The sequence below is a fragment of the Rissa tridactyla genome, chromosome 5 (genome assembly GCF_028500815.1).
Source record: "Rissa tridactyla isolate bRisTri1 chromosome 5, bRisTri1.patW.cur.20221130, whole genome shotgun sequence".
Lineage (NCBI taxonomy): Eukaryota > Metazoa > Chordata > Aves > Charadriiformes > Laridae > Rissa > Rissa tridactyla.
This window is the reverse complement of record NC_071470.1, coordinates 38,323,513-38,351,139: the sequence shown is the minus strand read 5'-3', so window position 1 is coordinate 38,351,139 and position 27,627 is coordinate 38,323,513. Positions and strand designations below refer to the sequence as shown.

Below are 27,627 nucleotides of genomic sequence, written 5' to 3'. Positions count from 1 at the left end.
CGCCCACAACGTGGGGACGGGGCAGGCGCTGGCACAACTCCCTCCACAAAGTTTAAAAGCAAATTTGGCCAGGGTTTTGCTTTTTGGCTACCGCGGGCTCTGCCGCCCTCCTGAATTCAAAGAGGAAACCTCTGTGTTTTGGGGCCTGGAAAAAGGGGGTTTAATTCTTAACACATCCAAGCAGACACCCCTTTGCCTGCCTTTTCCAGCCAGCTCTTCTCGGAGAAGCACGAGTGTGAGGGGCAGAAGCCTGGGGAGCGTGTTTATCTTTGATTTCAATTAAATCCCAGCAGAGTTTACTCTGCCGGAGTAACGCGGGCAGCGAGATGTGCTGGATATCGTCATGCTCTGATGGTGGCAAGGCTGAGCGGGGCTGGAGGTGACGTAACCGTCAAGGGACACTGTTTTATACACAGCCCAGCCTGCCTCTGCTTCCCCTTTTATCCACAGCTTTTTATCACAGTGATAATAATAATTCAGTAAAAAATAAAAACAATAATGCAGTAAATAATAATACAATAAATAATAAATGCAAATAATGTTAATGCTAATAATAATAAATAATAATAATGATGGAGTAAAAGCTAAAGGGGACCCACGAGGAGGAGGGAGGTGGTTTAATCCAGACCCCCTTTGCAGATGTGCTTTTACTGGCTGCATTAACGAGCAATTAGACTTTCTGAAAGTGAAAAGCAGTGTCGGGGAGAGACGGAGCTGCCGGCGCAGCTGTTAACCTGCCCAGTCCACATTGCCTGTAATGGGGTAAGAGGCTGCAGAGCAAACCCCGCTGCCGGCAGCAAACGGGCAGCAGTGCCATCATATCCAGCTGTGTGTTTTGCTCCTAAAGGAGTTAAATTTGAGTTTTTGCATCCTCCTACCTGTGCCAGCCTTTGCCTGTCCCCCATCCGCTCCCCCCAGCTCAAGGAAGAGGAAGGTGAGGGAGTCTTTGCCTCTACCAGGGTTCTACTCACCTCATGTAGGTTCAGCTCCTTCACCTTTTCTTTGAGTATAACCTGTAAGACAGAGCGCCCGGGGTGAGGACACAGCTTCTGCCATGAGCACTTGCAGCAAAAATCTCCCTAAGGAGAGATCCCATTCAGAGGCCCAGTAGAACTAGAAACCCCCAATAAACCCAGCACAGACAGGGAAGCCATCAGGCCTTCACCCCTGTGCAGGAACAGGAGGAAGGCAGTGCTGGTACAGTTATAACCACTAACAGGATGACCAAATCCACAAGGTCTCCTCCCGAATTTAAACCTCCTGGTCTCCCACACTCTGCAACAAGCTCCTGCATGGATGTCTGCCACTTCATTTTCACTGCGTCCAGGCTAAACACCTGGAGAGAGCTATAAATCCAGGACGACCACCTGTTATCATATCGTATCAGCCAAACTCCACCCAGTTCCCTGCTCAAACAACAGATCAGAAGCAAAAAAATTACACAAGCCCCGGAAAAAACAGGATGTTGAAGCAGCAACCTGACACCGACCTCTTGGCTATGTTTATTTTAACACGGTCACCGGCACATGCAGAAAACAGCAGGGTTTGCCAAGGTGACATGGAGGTGGTCCCTACGAGAGGTCCCTATGAGAGCCCCATGGCTGCAGGTGGTTTGGAGCAGCCGGGTCCAACCCGGGGAGCAGATCTGGACCCCACAAAACATCATTTGATTGCTGGGGAAGCAATGGCATTACTCCTCACTAGCAGAAAATAAGGTGAGGGTTTGGAGAGGCTGCCCAGTTGAGGTGCTCCAGGGGTGGAGATGTCCCCACTGTTCAGTGAACTCATCTGAAAATGCAGAGACCTGCAGACTAACAGGTGAGAGATGCTCCTGGGGTGCCCAGCTGTCAGAAAAAAAAAATTAAATCAGCAGGGATAGAGGTTTGCCCAGGCATTACAACTTCTCTTTGAAGACCAAAAACCTCCCAAGGAGAACACCACCACTACGGAAACCTGCAGGAGTGGCTACTCTGATGAAGATGACAACTTACTGTGTATCACCTCACCTGTTTGTAGGCGTAAAGCTCTTTGTGTGCTTGATGCCTGAGCCTGCAATCAAAACAGGGAGAAATGTGAATACAGGCCAAAATGCCAGTCTTGCTGTAATACCCCAAACATTTCATTTCCCTCCTTTCCAGATTTAATCTTTTTTTTTTTTTTTTTTTTTTAGTTTTTCATTTCAGAAACAAGAATGGCCACACAGAACAACACATTTAAGCAACAGCCAGCTTTCCCTGTAGCTGGGGAGGCAACATCTCCATCCAGAAGCGCATGACTTCCTTCCATTTTCTTCTTTTGACCTCCCTAATTTTCCACACAGACATCACCTGCACTGTTAAGACCAGCAAAAGCTGTCGAGTAAATAATACCCCCAGTTTCCAACCACTTCTGCTGCCAACAATTTTTAGACTGGATGTGGGACCTTCTTCCAAGCGATGGGTATTCAGACCCAGGGAAAGCTCTGCTCCTGCTCAAGTGGGGATGGGGAAGGAGACCTCCCTGCTCAGAGGTTTCACAGCACAGCCCCCATCACTTAGGCAACGCCGAGTTCCTCAAATACAGCTTTATCTTCAGTTATAATATCAATTGTGCTGCTTCTGCCTCCCAAACTCTCAGAAAGAAGCATTCAAGAAGAGGTCATCCACCTGGTTAAGCAAGTAGAGGATGACTATTTATCCGAAGATGACACTGGAGCAGAAAGCTTTGGAAGAGAAGCAATGGCATGTCTTCCATCTCTCACCTCCTATCACAGGGGGCAATTTAATAACCAGAGAGATAACGAGCTGCCAAAAACCACAGAAAAATGAACCTTTATCTTGGGATTTTGGGTTGTTTTTTTTTTAATCAGGAGAGCAGATGGGGGTGTGCCACGTTAAAGCACGGGGTGACAAGCCCACACGATGACCCAGGGCACCCCCTGCCCCAGGGAAGGAGCCAGGGCCAGAGCCAACACCATGGTGGAGCAAAATCAGAATTATAAACTGCATAAGCTGCTTCCCCCAACCTACCTTTCGAAGCACTGTGCTCAGCACAATTTTGGGGGTTTTTTTGGATTTTTTCCCCAGTAGCCCATTCCTGGATGAAATCAAGTGATGGAGATAGAGGTGATGGAGCTATTCCAAAAACTCCTGCCGCAGTGGGAAGCCCAGCTGGTGGCAGCAGGAATTTGAGACCACAAGCAAAGGGCCAGTCCCATCCCCTCCCTCTCCAGCCTCCCCTCTCCAGGAGGCACAGGTGGGACCATTTGTCCCCATTACTGGGGACCAAGTGAAACAGCAAACAAAAGCACATCACATCTCTCCATAGTTTTCAGTTCAAACTATTATTAATAAAACACCTTCCCGCAGCAGAAGAAGCAGCAGCCCATTTTCCACAGCCCCGCAGAGCGCTTGCAGGCACCAGCTGGCCAGAGAAGCTCATTATGCTCCTGCAATAAATCCGTTTTTTAAAAAAATAATGAATATTGCTTCTTATTACAAGACATGGCGTTTAGTGAAATGCTCTGAAAACTCAAGAGGGAAGTCATCAAGGCTAAAGACTTGGCCAAGGACTTTAACAAGATGTCAGAGTATGTCTGCAGGGCTTGAACAGCCATAGGAATATTTTCCCCAGCCAGCCTCAAGTGTGATTTCAGATGGGAAACCCCCTTGCCTGTAATTTCACTTCTCCAAAAATATTCTGGGGGCTGTCTCAAACCCCATCTGTTTCACCCTGAGCTCACACAGGCTTTCTGATCCCACAAGACTGAAGTGGGTAAGTTATAAAAACAGGATGTAAAACTATATCCCTGTGCTTTTTACTCAAAAACACCACCACCCCACCCCCCCCCACCCCACCCCCCCACACACAATGTTGTGGGCCTTAGAAGTTGAGGAACAGGTAAAAATGCACTTTAATGCTGCAGAGAGAGCTTGGAGTTGGAGTAAGTCAGCTCATGAGCCCTGAATTTAGCGGGGAGCCATCCCTCCTCCTCTAATGATGCTGCCTGGCAGGGAACCTGCCTGCAGAATCACGGATAAAATTGCAGCACGCAGGAAGGAGAAGGCTGGGGTCGCATCCCTCCGCCAACAACCCCAAGCAGAAACACGAGGAGAAGATGCATGAACAATAGAGAAAACAGGATGAAACCGGCCTGATCTGCAGGGATCCCGGCGACTGGGAAACCGGTTATGAAACACAGATGGGGCAAAGCAAGATGGGTGGCTGGAGACCGCATACAAGGGGAGAAATTCTTCCAGCATGGGAAAAAGCATCTGTCTTATGGAGCACCAAGCAGCCGCTGAAGCTTTGGCTCTGATGAGCCAAAGCCAACAGAGGGAAGGTGTCATGCAGAACAAGCCCAAGCATCTGCGGACACGGTGGTGGCATCTGGACCAGCGATGGGGAAAAGGTGACCACCTGGCCACGAATCCCTGCAGCTCCGTGCTGCTCGAGGAGCATGGATGCTCAACAGCATGGGTTGGTGCTGAGCTATATGGCGAGACTGCCAAAAAAAAAAAAAAACCTCCCTGAAGGTTATGGGGAATGGCACGAGCACATCTGGTCCCTAAGCGTGCGAGCTCCGTCTGCTCCTCTGCGCTTTCCTTTCAAAGCCAGGATCCTGGGCCAGATGGATCCTGGTCGGACTTAGCGCAGCTGTCGTAATGAGACCCCGGATCCTGGCAAGCATTATTCCCCGTCAGACACAGGGCTTCATCCATCTCGTGTCAAGAGCTGTGACTCCGGAGGAATTTCTGGCAGATGGCTGATTTAGATAAGGGACCACACAGCGTCTTAAAAGCCAGTGTGTGGCAGGAGACCATACGTGCACGCACGCCGTCACCCATCTCTGAATTTAATAAATGCTTCTCATGGATTTTGCGATCTCTTCCCAAGCTTTTCACACCTCCCAAAGGAAAGGGAGCACCCCGTTTCTCTGGGTGACTGTGAATCATCTGTAGCAAGTGAATGATTAGGGGAATAAAATGCAAAAGAAAGAACTTTTTGTAGGTTTACCTCCAAGATCTGCTTATTATCTTACTTTGGAAGAGAAAGAGTAGAAAGGCACCAGTGCTGGCTCTTCTCACCATCACTGCATTGCTCTGCCCAGCCCAGCCGGGCTCCCTGGGGTCTCCAAACCCAATCACTGTGTTTGATCCTGGCAGGTTTGAACGCAGAAGGAAAGAGCCCTATAAAAAAGGGCTTTTTAAGAACTATGTACTCTGTGCCTCCTGTAGCTACTCTAGTCTGGGCAGAGATGAGCCCCACACAACCCACCGCAAAGCGCGGGTAGAGAGGATGTGGCAGCATCTACCCAGGGCGAGCACGCGTGCCATTCAAATGCTCGGAAAGTACAGCGTCACTCCATTCAGCATCCTTCTGAACTGGGTTTTAGGGGACAAAAGGCAAAATGAGGTGACTACTTTCATTAATTCAGCAGAGATCAGACACAAACAGCTGCCTGCAAAATTTAATTTCCTTTTTCTTCCCTTTCTTTTTCCCCCCACTTTTTCCAAGCAGAGGCAGCAGTCGTGAGGGTGGGACCCATGCTTTGTACCAGAGTGGTTTGTAGAGGCAGAAGAGCTCAAGATTTGCCTGGACTGCACACAGATGATGGTGTTGATCTTTGCTTTGCTTTTGTCTCAAAATTCCTATGGGACTCCCTTTTGAGCCAATCCGATTAAAAACATCACTTCTTCCTCCCGTTGGAGCAGAGGAATACAGCACACTCTGTATTGACACAGTTGCAAAGTGCAGCCCACGTGCCCCCCTCCCTGGCACATCCTTTATTTAATGCTGTCAGCTCTGCTATTAGGGGTAAATACACCAGATATTGGCTCTTCCATGCTCCGGATGCCTCCCCAGCCGGGGATGCAGAGGAGGGCTGCACGGAATGCTCTGATCTGGAGCAGGTGATGAGAACCAGGGCTTGGAGGACCGTGTCACGAGCTTTGCTTGTTATTTGCCAAATATTTGGAGCTATGTGAGTCATGAGAGAGAAGGGAGAGGGAGAAGATGGGCTGTGTTGCCTCTGCACCTAAGCAGCGCCTGGGGAAAGTCACCAGCCACTGTTACCTGCAAATAACCCCCGTGGGTGCAAGAGGAGCCCTGGAGCTCCTGAGGGGACTGTCCTTGCCCACAACCCTCTGCCCTGGGTTAGTTTCTCTGCGACGACATGGTGTGATCCCTGCTGCATCTGCTTGTTAAATTAACACCTCTCTTTTATACAGCCTCCAGATGCAACTCCGTATTAAAGCCACGCATCTCATTGCAGAAGGGGTCAGGAATGCATGGGGTAATCCAGGAGGTTTTAGCAGCTGATTCGGGAGGTGGGAAAATTAAATTTAAATTCAATATCTTACTTTGTATACCAAATCCTCCTGCCTCAGGGCTACAGGTATTTGCTTGCTATACAGCCAGGGACCAGCAATGCTTTGGCGTTAAATGGCATGGAAGGGGAGAAACATGGCAAACCCTTCCCAATCGTTTGTGATACTCCTTGCTTACAGGCACATGGTCCTTATCCCACTGTCCATCTACAAGGCTTTACAAACCACGATAAAGTTCAACCTTTGCTACCCCACACAAACTGAGATTACACAGCAATTTCAAAGGAGGCGGATGCTCCTGGGGCACATCGGCACAGCTAAAACCTGTGGCACGGTGAAACCCTCCAAAACAGGGGCTGGAGGATTCTTGTTTGGCTCTGTTTTGCCAATAATAGAGCTGGGGGCGGTGGTGTGAAGAGCAATTCATAGAGTCTCTACAGAGTTTAGGGCTATAAAGGGATCATTAGATGATCTAATCCAACCTCCCATCTATCATAGGTCGTTAAATATCACTTTGTTACTCCCGGGAATGGGAGCCAAAACGTCTCATCCAGAAAGGCGCTCTGTCTTGATTTAAAGACATGAAGAGACGAAGGACTTGCCACTTCCCTTGCTGGCTTATTTCAACGGTTACTCACCCTCTCTCTTACAACATGCCTCCAACTTCTAAATTTAAAGATTTTCTGGCTTGATCTTCCAGACATTACTACTTGTTATTTCTTCTTTGGGGCAGAACACACCCAGCAAGACCCGGTGCCCAGGAAAATACTCTGAAAGTCCAAACACCTCTTCATTTTGCAAGCAAGCCATATAGATTCAAGCTCAATCTGAGCAAAACATGTCCTTGAGCCTTCTGAACACCATTTGTCTACTTTTTTTGCATTCCCTCCCACTGGCCTCTCAGTTAAAATGGGAACACTGGAGGCATACACAACATCCCAGCACAGACCTTGTTAACATCAAGCACTGAGATACAAATCACATGGTCAGGAATGACCACTTGATCTGTTTCTGCCACTTCTGTGGAGGTGAACAGATGTGTTGCAACTTCAAACAACTTTTTCTTGTGCATAATTATGGGCAAAAGTGAAGATCTGATGCCCAGGCAGCCCAGATCACCCCTGGGTAAGCCTGGGTTTGGGCTCACCTGCAAATTTAACAGGCTTTGCTTCATACAGAGTTGAAAATAGGTGTAAATTATCAAATATTTAGAAGGTGATGCTGAAATTTTGCTTCCCTGGTCTACAAAAGCAGGACAAAACATTTTCAACACCCTCTGGATAGAAAGCCAAGTGGGACTGGCTGCTGTGAGCCAGCCAGACGCTGCCTCCGTGGTGCAAGATTACCATGTGTGTGTCTTACAGGCATGAAAGGAGGGGATGCCATAGAGGTACAGCTATCAGGGAGCTGGGGCCATCCAAAAATCCAGAAGGGAGGGAAAGGGGATGGAAAAGCTCTTCTGCAACTTGGCAGGAGAGCTCAGGGTACGCAGGATTTCAGTGGCCACTGCTGGCAGAACAATGCCCTCTGCTCCTGGCCACAGGGAAAGGCACAGCCAGCCCCGCATCCTGGGTTATCAGCACAACTTGCCCCCATCACTGCCTTGATTCCCAAGCATCATGCTTTTTCATACCTGCCTCTTGCTTTTCCTCCAGCTGGAAGAGTTCCTCCTCTCAATTAGTAGCCCACCTCTCTCCCCAATGGCCCATAAAATAATTAAAACAAGCCCCAAACTAGAACAACCTTTAACCCTCCTGTCCCACTCCCCATCGTTCAGATTAACAAATCAACTCTGCATCATTAATCTCTAAACTGCGCTGTTGAATGAGCAATTTGTGTACAATAACGAACGCAGCAGGTATTAAACATTTCTTAAGCACACAGTACGCAAGTTACTCATTAAAGAGAAAACGTGTTGAAACATTAAGCAGAAAGCAGGAACCATAAAATATCCCTTTCCAATCTTTTTGAGAAGCCAACCATGTTTTCATGACTGTTTGAGCATACACGTAAATATATCTCCTATTTTTAAAGTGGATAATGTAGTTGACTTGTGGGACTGTTAACTCGAAGATGTGTTGGGCAGACAGTGTTTGGTACTCACTGTGTTGCTCTGGATTTATTGGCTCTATTAAGGATGAAAGCTGGGCTGAGCATGACAATGAGGGAAAGTTAAACCTCTTCCATGGGCCACATCAGTTCGGCAAGACACAGTGATGCCATCCTTGTTTTGGGATGGAGGGATCAGTGCTGGGCTCAGTCTGAACCAAGGCACCTGTTGAAAGCAGCCGGGGAAAACTCCCTTACCTGATCAAGTAGCAACAGAAGAGCAAACTGAGGATGAAGACAAAGATGGCTGTGCCAAAAACCACGATGTATATGTTGAGAGGCAGGTTCTGGAACCCGATGTTCGGCATCCTGAAACTGTAATGCTGGAAGTCCGAGCTCATGGGTAGGCTGCAGAGACAGGGAGAAAACACAGGGACGTGAGGCTCCTTTGGCAGCATGGGATGGTCTCTCCAATGGTCTCTCCAACGGCAGGTGGCGGGGAAGGAAAGGGCAGGCAGCAGCGCTGCCTTCTTGCTCCTCGTCCTCCAGGGTGAAGGCATCCTTACCTAAAACAGAGCCCCCAGCTCACTAACCCTGAAAACAAAGCAAGGCTGTAACTGCCAGAGGTAGGATTTTTCTTCTCCCACTGTGAACTTCTCTTCCAGCTATTTTCCCCTCTTCCTTACACACATCATCCTTTACGTTAAATGTTGCATCAGATGGACAGTGGGGATTTGCATCCAAGCAGCCCCAGCTGCAGCCAGTGCCCCTAAACTCTCATTAATTAGGCCAAAATATTGAAAGCAGCCTGAAAGCCTTGTAGCAAGGAAGGTTTTTCTTCCCTTCCCCTCCTGTGGTTTCCAAGAATGATTCCTCATTCTGTAGAAATCCTCCCTCCAAAACCATCGAGCATGCACACGAACCAGTGCAGGTTCAACATGGTCCCAGCACGTCCCAGGCAGGATGGAAAGGACAAGGACATTCGCATGCCATATGGCAGTGAAACTGGAAATTATAGGGGCCATAAAAGATACTTGTTTTGCCACGTGAGATTCAGGTGGGGTGGTTTAAAAGGATTTTTGCAGGTTTCAGCTTTATTTCTTGGTAGAACCCCACGCTGCTTCCCCCCAGCAAAACCCCGAAGCAACCGCACGCAGCAGCAAAGAGGAAGATGCAACAATTTGGGCTGTCGACATACCATGTCTCGGACATGTGACCAAAACCTCCCTCCTCTCACAGAGACCCAATTAAATGACAAGCAGCTGCCTGGGATAACGGCTTTAGCATATGATCTCTCCCATGATTTTAGTTTTAACGCATGGGACACTAATATTTTACAATAACCCTCATGGAGTGTTTTTCAGGAGTCAGGCGGAAAAACAGCAGAATGTCTCTGTATCACTGTAAAAAACCCCCCACTGCCATAATGCCATGTTAATACTCAAAACCCTTAACTGAAGAGCACATATTTATTGTTGCTTATTATTATTCCTTTCCATTGTAAACATTCTCCGAGCCATTCACCCTTGAATGATCACAACCGTCTCCGGCCAGGCATAAAGTTCACCCACTCCCAGCTTAGAAAAGGAAGTTAAAAAATATGTCTTGTTTTCTTTTCTGCCCACGGGAGAGGGCTGGACGTGCAATTAAATTGCACAACAAGCTGGGAAATTACCTGAAGTCTGGACACCGTTTCCCAAATAAAATTACTGAGGGATAACAAAACCCTCCCCTGGACCGGGGAGTTTTCAACGCCGCATTTATTGCACGGCTCCCAGTTTTTGCACCGGGTGAGAATACATGACCTGAAGCCAAATATGCCAGGGACCCATACTCCAAAAATCAAAGCATCCTCTGAATGTCCCACTCCTCCAAGCAGCATCCCCGCTCCTGCATCTCCTTTCCCCCTTGAGACTTGGAGACTCCTTTTTTGCCAACTCCCCTGGGCTTTCCTCTATCCTCCCATCGTATATGCATTGCTCGTATATACATTGCACGGTCCTCGGCTGCTATGCAGGGAGCAGACTCACCTCTCATCCCGGCTGCTTCACCAACACTAGCCCTTCACCCGCACCCTTCTTGCGCCCCTCGCCAAAGGCAGCATCTCCGCTGGTGCCAAACGCCCGCCCGAGAGCCTCCTCGATCTGTCTGCTTTTGGTTTCCTCAGCTCGATGGAAGTTTCGAGGCGATTTCTGGTAAAGCCTGGATTTGATTAAAGCCTCCAGAGACCAACACGCATGTTCAGAAACTTTCCCGGCCAACGTGGAAATGCTACAAGAGCTCAGGGAGCCGGCACACCCCCCTGCGAGCACTGGTGGGGATGTGATTTTATAGCACAGCAACCACCCAGCAGCTCACACTCCTCCACCAATGCTTGCTCCGCTCAGCCAAGCTGTTTTGCTTTGTAAATAAATTAAAAAAAGCCAAAACCAGCCCCCAAACCTTTGTTCCCAGCTCCAGCAGAGTTAATGCGCAGCTCAGTGTTGCTGTGTAGGGTTGGGTTTGGTTTTCATCTCTGCGCCATTTGCTGGGTCAAAGGGATTTTAGACAGTTCAGGGACTCTCCCCTCGGTCACGCTCGTGTGACAAAAGGATGTTTCGGCTGAAGAATAAGGCTCTGGTTGTCCCCGCTCACCCTCGGGCTTGTATTGATAGTCACTGATGTTGGCCAAAGCATTGGCCAAGGCTAGCTGGCTCCAGCTCCTCAACCACCCAAGAGAAAGTCAAACATCCTCTATCTGTGAAAGCTTTGGGTGATTTTTTGCAAGGAAGGAGAGACGACTCTTAGAGAAGAGGCAACAAAACCAACCAGTACCGGGCTATTATTTTTCTTTCCTTTACAACTCCTTTAACTTGTGACGCTCTTCTTACCGGAGCTGGGGCCTTCGGTTCAGCTCTCCCACCAGGAGATGCCGCAGGAGACAAAAGCAGAGACAGCAGGTAAGGAAGATCCAGGCTGCATTCAGGGCAGCAAATTTCATTGAGCCAGAAAAACTCCTTACAGTTGTGTCCAGCTGGAGACATGCAGCTCTTCCACCAGTTCCCACAACGAGCTACAAACCACCGCAGCCCCCGGCAAACAAATGGTCAGTTCCATCCCACCACAGCATCCTACTCTCTTCTTCCAACGATACCATTTCCCTAATATTTAGCCCCAAAAGGATGGCACTGTTGCAGCCATGACCTACCTGCCAGCCATACTGCGGGGGCTCACCCTCCTGGGGACAACCCTTCGGTCCCCTACAGTGCAAGTCCAGCAAGTTCCACACCAGATTCATCCAGTCCCCGTGTGAAATAACCTTCTCCACATCAGAGCTACCCTGGTCCTCCCTCCCTCCTGCTGCAACAGCTGAGAAACGTTATGTCAAAAAACACAGAGGTTAGGGGGGAAAAAATAAGTTAGTCTGCACAGTATCCAGGAAACTGTTAACTTTAAAAGACTTCACTGAAATCTGATGATTTTAAGCAGCCAAGCTTTGGGTTTGGGGTTTTTTTTAGGAGAGTGCAGGGGGAGGAGGAACTGTATTTTAATCTGCTTCAGATTTGTGAGAGTGCAGCCAAAAGAAATAAAAAAGGAGCCATAAAGAAGAATGAAAACTTTCTGGTGCTTAACAAAAGCCTCCCTGTTGCTCTCTCCTTGGCTGAGGCATTTTAGCGCAGGCAGATGCCCCTCCTGGGGCACCCACCACCCCCTGGCAGGTCCCTGCAGCCCCTTGGGATGGGGGGCACGAGTTGCTTGGAGAAAAGGAGGTTGGTACCACAGAAACCCTACAGAGGGGAGGATTTCCCCAGGGCTGGATGCGACCACCTCTGCGGCTTAAGGTTATCAGGGAGGGGAGGAAGATGCTGACTTGCTCCTCATCTATAAAATGAGCTGCCACGATGGCAGGGATGAAGCTGAGGGAAATTTGGGCAGGCGCCTGCCTGATGCCCCATTTCTGCCGAGGTCTCTGACTGCGACTGGGTCCATCAAGTCTGTATGTCCTCACAGAGCGCGAAATTGCAGAGAGAGTACGGTGAAACATCAAGGGCCGGGAAAGATACCTGTCGGCCAGCAGCACTCAGGACAGAAGAAATAAGTTTGATGAAGAAAGATAAACCTATGGAAAGAGTGAGAAGAAAAAGCCCCGAACCAGGGAAGTCCTAATGAGAGTCTCAAGGGCTGGCTGGAGGAAGATCGTTTCAGTGCACATAAAAAAAAAGTTAACATATATATATACACACATATGCACGCATATTTCTTTGCAATATATATATTGCAATATATTTTACTGCAATATACCATATATAACATAGTATATTGCAAGCTATATAGATTTTTTTTTTTTTCCAAACAAAATCACCTTTGACTAAAGCAAAGGAGAGACAATCTGATCTTTCCAGGCTGCAGCATGGAAGGAACTGGAGCTTATTTATTTAACCATGCAACAGCTTGCAAAAGTAAAAAGGAACAACGGTGTCCTCACAATGGGGCCATATGCAGGGATGCAGAGAGAGCCAAACAAAGCAGAACAACCCAAGCTCCGCACCTCCTCCTTCATTACACTCTCCAATGAATTAGCCGCACGGGGCGGAGTGCATCACCCTTCTTCGACGACTACAAAAGCGAGCTTTAATTAAAAGCCAAGTTACGGTTCATGGCCTATCGAGAAGTCAGGAAGTGAAGTGTCACAGGTCAGCATTAACTTGCCAGCTTCGCAGTGCTTTGATTACAAGTTGGGCTGTTAAAGGCAAACCTAAATAAGCCACCTAGCCAAATTAATCCCTATTATAATCATAGCAAGCACTTAATGTGCTTAATAAGCAGGCCAACCTCTTACCCAGAGCTTTCATCAGGAGATCTCAAAGGGATTAATAAAGGAGGCAATTATCTTCTTACAGGCAGAGAAACTGAGGCAGGGAGGCGGGGAGCGAGGCAGGAGAGTCTCGGTCACCAGGGATGTTGCTGGTCCACTGCAGGTGACGCCATGAGCATCATTCACAGGCTGAAAGCTGCAAATTTTATCTTTCCTGCTGCTATGTCATGTGGATTTGAACTGTGCCCTCCTTCTCTGGGTTTTACTTACTAAAAGGAGCCACTTTCTCTTTTTTATTTATTTTATTATAATTTATTTATAACACCAGCGCATAAAGGGGCCATGTGAGCACCATGCATTGCACTTAAATATAGCCTACGTGCTGGGTGGAGGGGTGGTTTCCGCCTCTGCTGTCGTAAATAAAACCCCATTTTCAGAGGGATTTACCTTATGTTTTCGAGACAAACAACTTCCTCCACAGGGATTCAAATCAAACCCAGGCTGGTCTGAGCCTCCTGAACCATTAACTGGGAGAGCTGGAAGGAGCTGGTGGTCTGAGCCCCCACTGCATCCCACTGCCCTGCTGGAGAAGCCAACCCATCTCCAGGAAATATTGAGCTTTAAAAACTCAACAAATCCAGACACATTCAGGTTCCCATTGTCCAACCGAAACCACGGATCTCAGGCAAAAGAAATAGCTAAGCCGTGGCGAAACTCCAGGTTGAAATATTTTATCGATGGGAAAGATTTCAAGCGGGCGCGAACTGCATCTTGAGTTTCAAAGGCGTTACGCAAGTCCGCAACGTGTTTTATACAGGTTTAACCAAAATGGTTATTAACTCAGTTGAAAGTTAAACTGTGAGCAGCTGACAAGACCTTTCTGAAATACCCCAAGTTGTATTGCGAAGCGGGGTGTTCTCTCATGCAATAAATCCACAACGTAAAGGTTATTTAATGGGTATGCCTAATAGGATTTTTTTAAAAAAATAAGATTTTTCCAGGTGTTTAAGAAGCAGCAGTGAGAGACGCCTGCTTTTAACTTGCAAGCAAAAACCAAAACCCTCGTGAACCCCAAAAGAAAAATGAGACCTGGACCTCAAGCAGCTGGAAGAAATTTCCTTCAGCTCCAGCTCTGGAGCTGGTCCAGCGCGAGGATCCGCAGCGCAGCAGTGGGAAAATCGTAAGCAGCTGTAGCGCCAGCCCCCAAAACCAGCATTGCTGTCGCCCGAGAGACGCTGAGGTGCCACGCGGCTGCATCACGTTCACCTGGGATAGAGCTGGGGGAAATCTCAACACTGTTCCAGCCAAGAGCCATGCCCTTTGCTGTCCAAAACCAGGGGACAACAGGATTGAGAGTCGGGCGGGGAAATAATCTTGGCGTGCTGTGATTTTATTAAAGCTATGATGCTACTATGGGGATGGTGTCAGGCCACAGCCTGGCCACATCCAGCAGTGGCTCCAAGCATCCAAGCAGACCTACCTCCTTCACTGCAAAAAGCCAGCAGTGAGCAGAGGGGGAGCGGGAGCGACGGCGCACACCTCGTCAGCGTTATTGATTAGCAGGATTAACGACTGCGCAGCAGAGCGTGCCGTGAACAGAGAGCCTGGGGTGTTTTCACACATGACCGGTGACGTCAGCATCCCGAAAGGTCCCTCACGATCTGTTACACTACGGGGCAGAGTCGTACCAAGACCCAGCAAAGCTCGCCCAGGGCGATGCTGTACCACAGCTGGGGAACAGAGGAAAGTTTTGGGTGTCAAACGGAACAAAACCTGCTTATTTTACCCATTCCAGCTGCATGCAGGTTTGGGGGACAGAAGTGCATTTTTGTTGTGTGCCTGGACAACCAAGAAACCAAACTGACCTCCAATCAAGAACCGCTTTCAACCTTTGATCCCTTCTCCCTGAGAGCAAATCCGATGCTTTTTTTGAACTGGAATCAGGAAATTTCCTGGCTGTGTTCCCCAGCTGGCCAACACCAAGCACAAAACCTTAACCCTCTCCACTGCCTTTGGGCAGGGGGGACACGGATTGAGCAACATGACAACGTGACGAAGCAATCGGCCATTGGAAAAAAAAATAGAAAAGCCTTAATAACGAAAGAAATACCCGGCAGCGCAACTGGTAAGACTGTGATTTTCAGCAAGTGCTTTTGATTCTGGACAGTTTAACAGATACATGATCCCACAACCTTAATACCGAAGACCACCTTTAAATGTGAAAATGCTTTTGCTACCATTGGCAGCAAAATGTGTAGAAAATAGGTCAGCTGCAGCTCCCATTGCTGAGTTTAAAGTCAAGTGCTTTTGCCCAGCATCGTTGGGAAAGCAAACCAGAGGTTTGCTCAGGGCTGATTTTGCAAGTTCCAGGAAAAAAGGCAAAAATAAACATTAAAAAAAAAAAAAATCAATAGCGCTTTTTAATCTGGTCTGCAGGAGGGCGGAAAGGGAGTTTGCAGGAGAGCTCTGCTTGGGCTCCCATCAGATCACAGAAATGAGAAATGGAAATCACTTATCAGGAGGGTCTGAAGCGGAGTCGACAGCTTCTCACTTTGAAAAGCTCACACAAGCTGTCCAAGTACAGTTTAGTTTGCTTCTCGGCAATGGAATAACACTTGAGGAATTTTCTCCCTTTGGCCCTAGGAATTTTTAATTTTTTTTCCCCTTTTTCTGGCACACAGCCCCAGCCCAGATCCAACGTCACGACCCGCTGAGCTCACTCTTCCTCCTGAAAGCGTGGTGGGAACGGATCCGCTGCTGCCTTCTCCTGCCCCCAGCCCCATTTATACTCATGGTGGTGAAAGCAGAAGGCAGCAGCCCCACCGTACCCTGTACAGGGTCACAGTGTTGGGACCACATCACCCCTTCATTGCTTCCATCCCTGCCTGCCGCCACGGCACACAACGGAGCAGCATCACCCTGTACCATGAAGCTCAGGTGCTAAAAAATTTAGTAACACACATGTTACTAAAAACAGGAGTATTTTAGATCAAGCAAAGCACTGAGAGCCGGGACTGAAGTCAGACATCACCTTAGGGTAGGCAGCTTCATACTGCACATTGCAGCCCCCCTGTCCCTATTGCTGAATTTGGAAATAATCTTTTGCCCTTCATTTGTGGTTGCTTTTCCTCGTTTGCAGAGTCTTCCCCAATTAACGGGTTCCTTGGAGAAAGTGGATTGGAAACCCCATGAGAAATGCTCAGCCTAAACCCAGCCTAAGCCGTTAAAAGGACAGACCAGAGAATGTGATGCTAAACACTGTGGGGAACTTGCAAATTCCTGGGTGATGACACCGAGAGCCGGGGGAAGCAATGGGGGCCCCCGAAACATCACATCTGGAAGAAAATCTTGCTTTGATCAAGTCATCTTCAGGCTGAACAAATGCAAATTGCTTTCTGCGGAGCAGAAGAGCGACCAGCCTTCTCTGCTCTTTTATACTGAGAAGCAGATGGACTAAATGACCTCCTGAAACCCTTTTTTCCCTGTTTCCTAAGCTCCTCTAATGGGAAAAAAAATAATCAAAAAAAATCAGTGCAACATCCAGGGATCGATAATCCTTACAAAATCCTCCTGGAGGTAGGCACCCTGCACTGGCGATGGGAATTGCAGCTGCTAGCAGACATCCTACAAAGGCAGTAAGAGGAGCCAAGGGCAATTTGGGATGCAGGAAGGCATAATGCTCTCATTTACACTAAATAAGGTTGCTAGGTTATGGATTTTTTTGAGGGGGGACATAATCTGAAAGGGGATCCAGATGGCTGTAAAGCCTCGCAGTGGAAAAGCAGCATGAGGCCAGAAAGGGAAGAATTCCTCTTTATGCTGCTGCCGTCTGCTCCTGGATCCTGGATTTCAGTCCTCAGGAATGCTCTCCACAGACCCTTTTAATTGCACCATTTATATTTGTGGTAAAAATTAAGGAGAAGAGGTAGCTGGATGCAGAAGAGCAAAAAAGCTGGTGTCTGGATACCGGAAAAAACTCGCTGAAACAAATCCTAGAGAGGAGCCGTCCCCCAAAGCCCACACAGATTCTGCAAGGTTTGTATTTTAAGATGCTGACAGCATTAAAAAGCCTTCAGGAAAACCCAAACAAACCCAAACCTCAGACTGCTGGGAATTTACGCTACTGCCACGTCACCGCCATTTGCTGTTTTTCCTAATACTTACAGAAAAATGAGCTGCGCAGTCGGCTCGCCCTTCCTCTGCTTTTAACAAAAGTACTGGGTTTGGGGGGAGTATTTATTTTTATCGTTCCTTCTGCTCTGCTAACAGAGTCCGGGGGGATTTTGCAACGCTTTAGAGTCCAGCAAAAAAACCCTCCCCAGAGACATACGGATACGGGACCCAAACTGCTTCACTCCCACAGGATTGGCACAAGCAAAGGTAGCTGCAAGGATCACAAAAACCTCAAAATTTAGCTGGTAATGGAAAAATGAACTTTTCCACTCCCAGACTTGCATGTCCAAGCAAGGTGCTTGATGGAGATAAATATACGTTAACCCAACGTACACATATCCTCCTCTGTGGAGAGTTTAAGTACCAAAGGCAATGCCATGGGATACCGTTCTTCTCTCCTGTTCTCCCTGGCATCATGGGGAGAACCTCCCTGACCTTAGTGGGATGGAGAAAGTCACAGGACCTTAAAATTCAGGATTACCTGCAGCATACGGAGTCTGTAACCAGGGGGTGATGGATAGCCATGCATGAATTTTTAGCGTTACCTACCCAGAGCCCCGCTTCGCCGAAGGACGTCACTTTTTACACGGGTTTCTCATAAATTGAACCCTAAATAAGTAAAACCCCAAGTTACAGGTGTGTGCTGCTGATACAGGACTCGTTTAAAAAAACCAAACAACTTTTGAGAGAGTATCTTAAAGTTTGCATTTTTCATGCAACTGACTAAACACAACCTTCTAAATATTTTCTGACTGTTTCAAGGCTACTGGGACCTCCTTGAGCAGCAAAGCTAAAAAACACCAATGTGACTTTCACGCGTGTGAAAGTCAGATTTATACAAATTCCCAGGCACCGAATCACCTACTAGAAGGCAAAATATATGAGTGGCACTAACGAGTCGGCTTAGCAACGAGTAGTTAGGCTGCCTCAAGTGTCTTTTTAAAGGTCAAGAGAGCACATGATGCCTGGGAGCCCTTGCGTTCAGTTTTTACTACGAGTTAAAGATACTACCAGCAAGTCTGGTTATGAAATTGCAGCCGCACAATCTTTTAAAACCAGTCTTTAAAACCAAGACTTTCCCCCTCCTCAAATATCATTATCCGTCTTTCAACCCACTCCTATCCTTTCCCATCTTCACCAAAACGGTAGCATTTGCGGGGAAAACCCATGTTGAGATGGAACGCAAGGAAAGGTCCCACCACGACAGGGATTTTCGGGTAGCACCGCCAAGAAGCATCATTGAAATTCAGCAGGAGAAGCCAGTTTTCCTCCGCTCTGCAGGGGCTGCCATGTTAAATCACATTTGGATTCACAGTACAAGGCTGCTAAAATACCACCGCGGCGGCTATTGGCACATCTCAATGAAAACGCCATGGCCTCATTAGTATAGTGGAAATTATGAGCTTGTCTTTGTATATATTTAAAAGCTTGCCTCTAAAAGTATATTGGGTCGGGGCCAGAAATTCCTGGCTTGGAGCTCCTACCACTCAACAGCTCGGGATTGCCTCACTCACGCAGGTCAAGCGACCACACAGCCATTGACCCAGGAGAAAAGGCATTTAAAAAATACCCTGCAGGGAAAGGTGCGGGGCAATGTTGCAAGAGGAGGCAGAGCAACAAGGTTTGAACTAAATCCTCCTCCACATTGGCTCCGTGTGTAGTTTTCCCTGCAAGCCGGTTAGTGATCACATCCTAATGAAAGCACAGGTTTTAATTAAGAGGATGCAGGAATGTGGGGTGCATGGAGTTTCATCCCACTCCCATTGCTCCCGACAGCCAGCACAAGAGCATCCCATCAATCCAGAAGCGCCGTTCCCCTCTGGGAACAAAAGACCAAATCCTTTGCAATAAAGGGCAACCTCGTGAAACAACATCACTTTCAGGATCTGCTCAACTCAATATGTGATTTTGCAAGTCTCTATCAAGGAAAGCTTTTGGGTCAGCTCCCTACTTACCCGCACGGGTGCCGCAAACGCAGCCAAGCCACGCAAACCCAACGTATCTGCTGAACGGCTACTGTGGTTTGGTGCCAGGGATGCTGCAAAAAAAGAAAAAAACAAACCCTAATATTGCACAAAAAGCCAGAGTGAGTGAGGGAGAGGACAAAGATACTGTTTTTAAATGCTTTGATTCGCAAAGGCTCCTATAAATTGGTTCAGTTCTTAGTAACAGCACAGAGATCCTCTTTTAAAACGCAGTGATGACGTTACGCGGCACAGAAAGAGGGAAGGGGAAAAAAAAAAAGGCTCGGCTAATCCTTGCAATTTTATAAGCATCTGAGACACTAATCCGTTGATCTCATTGAAAAGGATTAGAATTACTCCCTCGCCACTAAATTTAAGAAGTTTTTGACCAGATGTAAACAAAAGCGAGAGCAGCCCATGGAGATGGCTGCCACACAGTGAGTCCTCGCCGAGAAATCCTCATTGGGGCTGAGTTTGGGGTGGAAAAAGGGAATTTCCATCCCAGTGCTGCAGATGGTTGTCTGGAGCGACGCCGGTGTCTGAGGAGACCCTGTCTGTCTCACTCAGCTGCAATCGAAAGGTGGGATCCCATCCCAGCCAAGCATCCCAATGGGGCATCACAACCCATTTTTGGGGTCCTACTCTAACAGGAATGATGCTCCAGCTAAAAAAAAATAAAAAAAAAATAATCCCCAAATCCCTGACTTGTTCTCCACTGGCTAAGGAAAACATTATTGTAACAGTAAGAAAAAAGAGGGCAAACTTCTAAGTGGCAAATTGGGTAATTCACACAGAACACAAGTTTTGCCCAGCTTCGCAGCAACCTTTGTCTGCACAGCTTTCCCACAAGGACCTGTGCTATTAAGGTGAAAAAATGTAACACAACATCCTCATGTAAACAGTCCAGCACCTGCTGCTACACTTGCGATGAATAATTTATAATATTCAAGAATATGTTATTTGATTTAGAAGATGAAGCAGGCAACGTGCAACCTGGTTTTCGATACCAAACACAGTTCACTCCTAAGTTTTATGTTCTGTCTCTTAAGAGAAATGTTAACCATTGGAATAAATCAAAACCTAAAGGAGGCTTCAGGCAAAAAGGATTCCAGTGATCGTTTAGCAAGGAAAAGTCACTCTTCTTAGAAAGCAAAAGTTTTCTAACAAAGAAAGCAAACTTTTGTTAGTGCTTACTTCTTTCCTCTTCTAAATTCCATTCAAAAAAGAAACATAAAGAGGTCTAATAGTTTCAACCTCAGTTTAAACCAGGACTCAATCTCATCAGGAGTTGTCTTAAATCCACTGCTTTCAGAGATGTTTGATGGGACGGCAGCAGAGCCCCTCTTCTCCAGCCCATTTTAATGGGCTACCATGGGTTTTTTTCTCCTTAGGCACAGAACAATATTCTCTTGGCTTCCCCATGAAGCCCAACTCCTAACTCTCTGCAGAACTGCTAAAGTTCCCAGCTTTAGCATCCAAAGTTCCTCCGGACTGGAATAAACCACCCAACACTGGGCTTGTCTCCAGCCCCATCCCTCTCACCCGCCTGCAACACATCCCAGCCCTTCGCTGTCACCCCCCAACCCCTTCCTCCTGCTGTGTCGACCACAGATGCGAGGGGGAGGAGACGCTGCAGGAGACGCGAGGAGGGGGGAGACGCTGTAGGAGGTGTGAGGTGGGGGGTGAGACGCTGTAGGAGATGCTGGTGGGGAGACGCTGCAGGAGATGCCGGGTGGGGGAGATGCAAGGAGGAAGCCCCGAGGGCGGATGGAAGTACATGACAACTCAGCATCCCCCAGGCAAAGCCGCAGCCTAAAGCGCCGCCCCCAAACAACGCTCAGTGCAACGCCCAGTGCAACCGTGAGGGTTTTTTTCCGTGCAAAGTGGGAGCGGGGTGGAGGGCTCAGCTGACAGCCAGCCAACCTACGCGAGTGCCAGCGGACGGGCTCCAGCCAGCTCTCAGGCGAGATTATCACTATTTACTCAGCCACAAAACCACCCAACACTGCACAATCCTGTCCCGCTTTGGATGCCCACCACATTCACAGAGTCTCCAAAAGCCTCATCTTTTATTTCAGATGCCAAGAGAGTGAGATGCTGGGTCTTAATCCGTCACTTCGAAGCTAAAAAGGAAAAGAATAAACCAACCCCGCAGTTGCGTTAATAACCAACGAACCAGGAAATCGCTCTGGGGGAAGCCCAGCCTGGCGACGGGTTTTTATACAGAACAATAGAAAAATGAGAGTCTTTAAAGCCCCGCGAAATATTTGCCTGCTTGCGAGAAAGCTCTGCATGAAGAGAAGTTTAATTTGATCCTTACGGTACGCCGGCAATTTAATTTTGTGCAGGCTGCAAGCATGAAGAGCCCGGTCGGGGGGAGAGGCACAACGCTTGGATGAATTTATTTTAGTTGGAAGCCATCAGAGGGGAGACTGTGCTCCCTGCCACACAATTTTGATGCGTAATTTGGCTTCACCCATCACCTTACCTCCCAGGCTGCTCCTCCTGGCTTCAAATGGATGGACTGAAGAGCCGAAACCTCCTGCTTCCACGCCTGTGGGTTCCCAGGATGGAAATCTGCATGGCCCCAGAGCTCTTATATTTTCCCCTAAATACTCCTCCCAGCCAAGAAGCCAGGAAACCCCCTGCTATTTCCAGGCAGGAAGAGCTGTAACAGCCCCGAGCTGGCCGATGGCTGAAATTGGGAGGGCGGCTGCTCTCCCCCCTCAGCACTTTCAGTTTCTCTCTTGCAAACACACTCCTGGCGTGGTTTCGTCTAAGGCGCTTTGCAAGTTAAAAGCTGCATTAGCGGCAAGATTAACCCTCCACCAGGATAAAAAAAATAAACCCGGAGAAGTTATTCCTGCTTGCTTCTCACATTCACAGTCCTGGAGCTGGAGAAGAAAAAGCAACTGGTCAAAGGACTTTTCTGCCTGGGCTTCCCGCAGCCCAGCCCTCGCTCCTCCTCCTGCTTCTCGCCATCTCCCCTGCTTTTTCCAAAGGCTGATCCAGTTTTAGCTCCAGCGTCGGAGCAACCCGAGACCTTGCAGCCTTTGGCTATGCCAAGGCAGCTGCTCACAACTAATTTGGTCCGTGGGCTCTGGCACCCGGCTCCTGCCGCCCACCCACGCAGTGGCATTGAGGCTTTTTGCTTCTCTCAGAGCAGCGAGGTCGGGCACCGGGTTGTCCATCCTCCCCAAGCGTGTCTCCTCCTCCCCTGCCACCGCTCATCCCTATCTTGGAGGCTTCACAGCCGCTCCGTCCTCACTGCTGATGCTATTGCTGGCATTCTTTCGAGGTGCTTTGGACGGCTGCTCTTTCCTCCCGTCGACATCCCTCTGGCACTGTAATCAGCTCATTAACAGGACACAGGAGCCCTTGGCACACGGTTGGAACTGTTTAAGTTTCTTTTTTTTTTTCTTATGGAAATTAAATGTGCCATACAGGTAGAAAAATAACACGGATGGCCCATGTCATACCTCCAGGAACGGAAAAGCATCCAGAAACTATGCAGCTCAGTCCCCAGCGAGCACTCGGGTACTGCTGCATCCTGGGATGGGGGAAACCGGGTACAGCTCCAACCCACTGTGCCCTGCAGAGAAGATGCTGAGGTTTTCCTGTTCCTCAGGTCAGGAAGCAAATTACCTCTGCCCATCACTATCATGAAATCACAGGGGTTTTGCATTCTCTCCTCAAGCATGTTTTCGATGGGATGACCTGCATTTCTCAATAAAGCAAGAGGCACCACTGGGGTCTTGCAGATAAGCCCCACATCACATCATCGCTGATGTCATTTTAAAGCAGTCAATGAGTCAAGGCAGGGATGCAGGCAGGGCGACCGCTCCCGATGCAAAGTCTGAGCAGCTTCAGGGCAACGTCGTTATGAAGGGACAGGAGAGGGAAGTCCATGCAAGGCAGACATTATCTTATGTCAACAAGACTCAGCTTTATGATGAATGATCACAGGAAACAAAAATAAACAGAAACCCAGCTCTGTGACACCAACCACAGCTGAGACTGAGACACCCAAAGAAGCTTTAAAACCAAAAAAACACCTTCTGGGTGTTGACACCAACAGTTCCAAGGTGGCTGAAGACCATCAGAAGCATCTGCATGTCCTACCCCGGCCTGAGGGATGATTGCCTGGGTTTACAGAGCATCTGGGTGAGACAGTGGGAGTCTGACCCAGGGACAGGACCTTGTCTCAGCTGTGCCAAGCCCTGCCATCCCATGGCAGAAGCATTTCAGGTCACGGTGGTGGGAGCAGGAGGAGATGAACGCTCACAGCTGTGCCTCTCCCCACCTTTTCAACATCCAGGTGGTGTTTTCTGTCTACGAGATAATCACTCACAACATGTCTTCTGCCATACAACCAATGTGGAGGCAACAGCTAGACTGTTGGGAGGGATGACACAAGAGGGAATGTGTGGAGAGGTGGTCCATAAGCACGAAAGCCCTCCTAGCAAAGCCAGGTGTCCTTGTATCATCCAACACATCATTTAGTCCAGGTGACCAGCTGAAAACACTAGTCCTTCCTGGGTAAAACCTCCAGGCTCGGTTCAGTCCCACAGTCTGGAGACATCCCATGAGCAGCTCTGCTGCTTCCTCGACGCATAATCCTCAACCTCCTCCTCCCCATCACCTGCCACTCCTGCAGGACATAATCAGGACCACCCTTCAGCCAAGAACGGCAGTAGCAACCAGCAGTCATCATCTTATTTCCCATTTGGCACATACAGTCTTCCTTATTTGAAGGTCAGACAGATGCCACTAAAACGCAGAGCATGTTGACCTAGGTGTCCTTCACAGCTGGTCCATCACAAGTATCCCCAGTCATGCTTGGAGGCGAGTGGACCGGAGCCTGGTCTGCACAAGCAAGAGGTCCCACCGCAGCTAACACACCTCCACATCTTCTCTCCCCAAATCTGAGACAGCCTTTGACCAAATGATAACACCAGTGACCCAACCAGCAGATCCAGAGTGTCCAAACCCAGCTGCAGATGAGAAGGAAGGTCCTAGCCAGCGGCTCAGCCTTGGCATAAACTTTTACTGGGCTGAGCTGGAATAAAGTAAGCAAACCTGAGCTGAGCAGGTGCTCAAGTGGAGCTTTGGAAGGTTGTGGAGGCGATTTCCTTTGACAGCAAGACTGGGAAACCCAGGAGGGCACCAGCACACTCACCTCCAGCTGATCTACCATCCACTCAGGACCAGGACCTTAACCTGCAGGCATCAGCCCCATGACATTGTAACTGGATCACACCATCCCTCCTGACTGCTTTTGGCACGCAGGGCTGGAAGGATTTCTTTTTCTTTTTTTTTTTTTTTTTTTTTTTGTGTGTGTTTCAAATACCTCAATTAGTGCATTTTGGGTTCCTTCCATGTTACCCCCAAGCATTTCTTCTGTCAGGGGCTATACTCTTCTGCCGCCAGTTATTGGAGGCAAAAGCTTGTTATTTTTCCAGGCTGAGGGCCAAATTTGTATTTAATTTTTGCTCCAGATGGCACAGCACTCTAGATGCATCAGCTGGAGCATCTAACCTGTATGAATAAAGTAATAGAGCAAATAACCTGATTTACTCAGGGGCTGTTTGACACGCTCAAGGTAGCTCTGTTTACACCCGTCATAAAAAAGAAGCGTTAATATGAATTCAGGCTACAGTCTCGCTATCAAACCGAACACCCATAGGAACTGAAACAACAACAGGAACCTAAAAAATAGTAATAATACAAAAACTTGTATTTTGCCTTCTTGCAAGTCAAGCATAAAAAAAGGCTTATTTCAGCCATCAAAGCAGTTGGGTCTGAGCCTGGACCTGGGTTTTGTTCACCTTCCTCTGTCCTCACTGGCCCCAAAGCTGCTGTCGGCAGAGGGTTATGCAAACTGGGGTCAAACTTCTCATCCTATGAGCAAGGAGAAGGGATGGTGAATCCGGATTGTAGTGTATGGCGCTGAGAGCTTATGGCCCTGCTCGCCAGAGGAGATGCGAGGAGGACACGAGAGTTCAACCATGAGATGCTCCAGTTACACTTCTGGCTAATTCACCCCATTTCTAGGAAGGTGCCGCATTCCTCCAGCACAGCCTGCAGCTGGAATATGTTCCCTGCAAACTAAATCACACAAAATAACCCAGAAAAATAATAATAATAAAAAAAAACAGATGTGAGCAGTCGGTTTATCTGCCTGGGTGCACGAAACGCTGCATAAAATCAGCTGAGCCCACAAGCGTCTGGAAACAAAGGAACAGGGGTGTTTTTTGTGCTTGTCTTAGCTCTGTTCAGAGCATCCTCTGGCTGCAAAAGCCCGTCCTGGTGGCAGCCGAGACAAAGGAAAACCAGGAGCTGTCAGCAGGAGTCAGCCGGGGAAAACCGGGGAGAGGAGGCACCCGTATCGCCCTCCCCAGCAGCCGCGGAGCTGGGTTCGCGTGTTGCCGAACACGTTATACATGGCAGGAAACTCGAGATCAAAGGAGAGGAGCGTGCCAGAGCAAGATGTCATCCAAACCTCCTGCCAAAGGTGCACAAGGGAGGGGGGAAATAACCCCCGACACACACGCTGGCACATCCGAAGGATCCAGCACTGCTTGTAGGTGCATGGGGCAGCAGGACCCACGGAGATGCTCTCCTCCACGAACCCAGGCTAAAACAAAGACAGGCTAAACTAAATAAAAAAAACCCCAAAACCACAGGAGGTGCATTTTTACCTGTCGGCTTTCAGTCCTGTGGGACTCACACGCGTCCCCTGCCAAAGCGGGCGAAGAGGCGGATGCTGGGAGGGCTCTGTACGTGCCTGTACGGCAGGAACAGCCACCGCGTTTAACTCCAAAAAAGCAGCTTTTCCCATTTCTGGGTGTTTTGCTTGGTTTTTTTTTTAAGCTGAAGAAAGCTGTAGCATCCTGTCTTGGCCCCAGGAAAGTGAGGCAATGTGCCTGATTCCAAGCTAGCGGCTACAGGGAATGGGGTGACCCAGGGATGCCGAGCCGAGCATGCGGTGGGACCCCCAGGAACTCCCTCTCATAAAGGGGGGGTCCAGGCGGGATCCGCACGGGGTGGGGACATGTCCCCTGTTCCTTTGCACTGCCCCAGCCCCCACCTCTGTCAGTCCTGGGTGATGCGGTCCCAGGCCACGGTCCAGCCTCCACTGCCCCCTTCTCTGGGCTGTCCACTCTGCCCCACAAGTGGGGACCTTACGGCATCCCCACAGCGCTGCCAGCCACCCCGAAGGCACATGCCGGTCACCCTGAATAGGGCTTGCCCTACCCGGGTTTGTGTGGGGAGCAGCAGGGACAGGCCTTGCCCTGCAGGGCCCTGTGTCCCTGTGGAGGTCCTTGCCCCATAGGGGACTATGGAGCTGAGAGGGAGGGAAGCCCGTCCCCCACGAGGGCTGCTGAGGAGGGGGTGTCCCTGCCCCAGAGAGCGGTGCACAGGGACAGGCCCCTGCCCCACAGCGGTGCTGAAGGAGGGTCCCTGCCCCACAGAGCGGTGCACAAGGAGGGGCCCTGCCCCACAGAACAAGGCACAAGGAGAGGCCCTGCCCCACAGGGCTGCCGGAGGGGGGTCCCTGCCCCACAGAGCGGTGTGCGGGGAGGGGGCGCCCGGTCCTCCGGCCCCCCAGGGGGCTCCCGCCCCGCCGCGGCCGCCCCGCACTCACCCGCCGCTGTCCCGCCGAGGCGCGCGCCGCCCGCACTGCCCGGCGGCGGGGAGGGACCCGGATGGAGGCGGCCCCGCCCCGCCCCGCCCCGCCCGGCGCCGCGCTCCGCCCCCGGCGGGCCCCCCCGCACTGCGCCTGCGCCGGGGGCGGAGCCGCGCCGTGACGTCACGGCGGGTGGAGGGGCCGGGGGGGTGGTGGAGGTGTCATTGCTGGGGGGAGCCGGGACGGGGGCGACATGGGCACGGGGGCTGCGGGGACAGGGGGTGACACTGTGGCCGCTGGAGAGGTGGCGGGGGAGGTGTAGTGGGGACGTGAGGTGGCCCTGGGGAGAGGGGCTGTGGGGAGCTGCGGTGACAGTGGGGACATGGGGTGGCACTGAGGGCAAGGGGATGATGTAGTGGGGACAGGAGGTGACTGTGGGGACGGGGAGATGTGTGGGGGCAGGAGGTGGCACTGGGGACGAGGGGATGGTGTGGGGACAGCAGGTGATGGGACGTGCTCATGGGGTGACATTGGGGACATCAGGTGTCAGTGGGGACAGGGATGGGGGTGGCAGTGGGTGAAAATGGGGACAGGACATGGCAGCAGGGTCAGGGTGATGGTGGTGACAAGGCAGGTGACGTGGGGGGTGGTGGCAGTGGGGATGGGGCAGCAGTAGGTCTCCGCAGGGCCCCAGCTCTTCAGTCTCCT

At 49.6% G+C, this 27,627-nt stretch overlaps 1 protein-coding gene across 6 annotated transcripts in view; it reads right to left on the bottom strand.

Moving 5' to 3' along the window:
* RNF24 (ring finger protein 24) overlaps positions 1–27,006 on the bottom strand; it is a 32,272-nt gene extending 5,266 nt beyond the window's left edge. The window contains exons 1-6 of one of the 6 annotated variants that reach the window (XM_054203394.1): positions 26,938–27,006; positions 21,778–25,926; positions 19,281–19,363; positions 8,616–8,765; positions 2,007–2,049; positions 972–1,013 (exon numbers count right to left, since the gene is read on the bottom strand). In XM_054203394.1, coding sequence (XP_054059369.1) covers positions 972–1,013; positions 2,007–2,049; positions 8,616–8,758 — 228 coding nt within the window. In that variant the 5' untranslated portion in view covers positions 8,759–8,765; positions 19,281–19,363; positions 21,778–25,926; positions 26,938–27,006. Of the gene's footprint in view, positions 1–971; positions 1,014–2,006; positions 2,050–8,615; positions 8,766–10,387; positions 10,674–19,280; positions 19,364–21,777; positions 26,805–26,937 lie in introns of those variants that run through there. The other 5 variants (XM_054203398.1, XM_054203393.1, XM_054203397.1 and 2 more) reach the window with 5 other exon arrangements.
* Between the last annotated feature and the right edge of the window lie 621 nt (positions 27,007–27,627).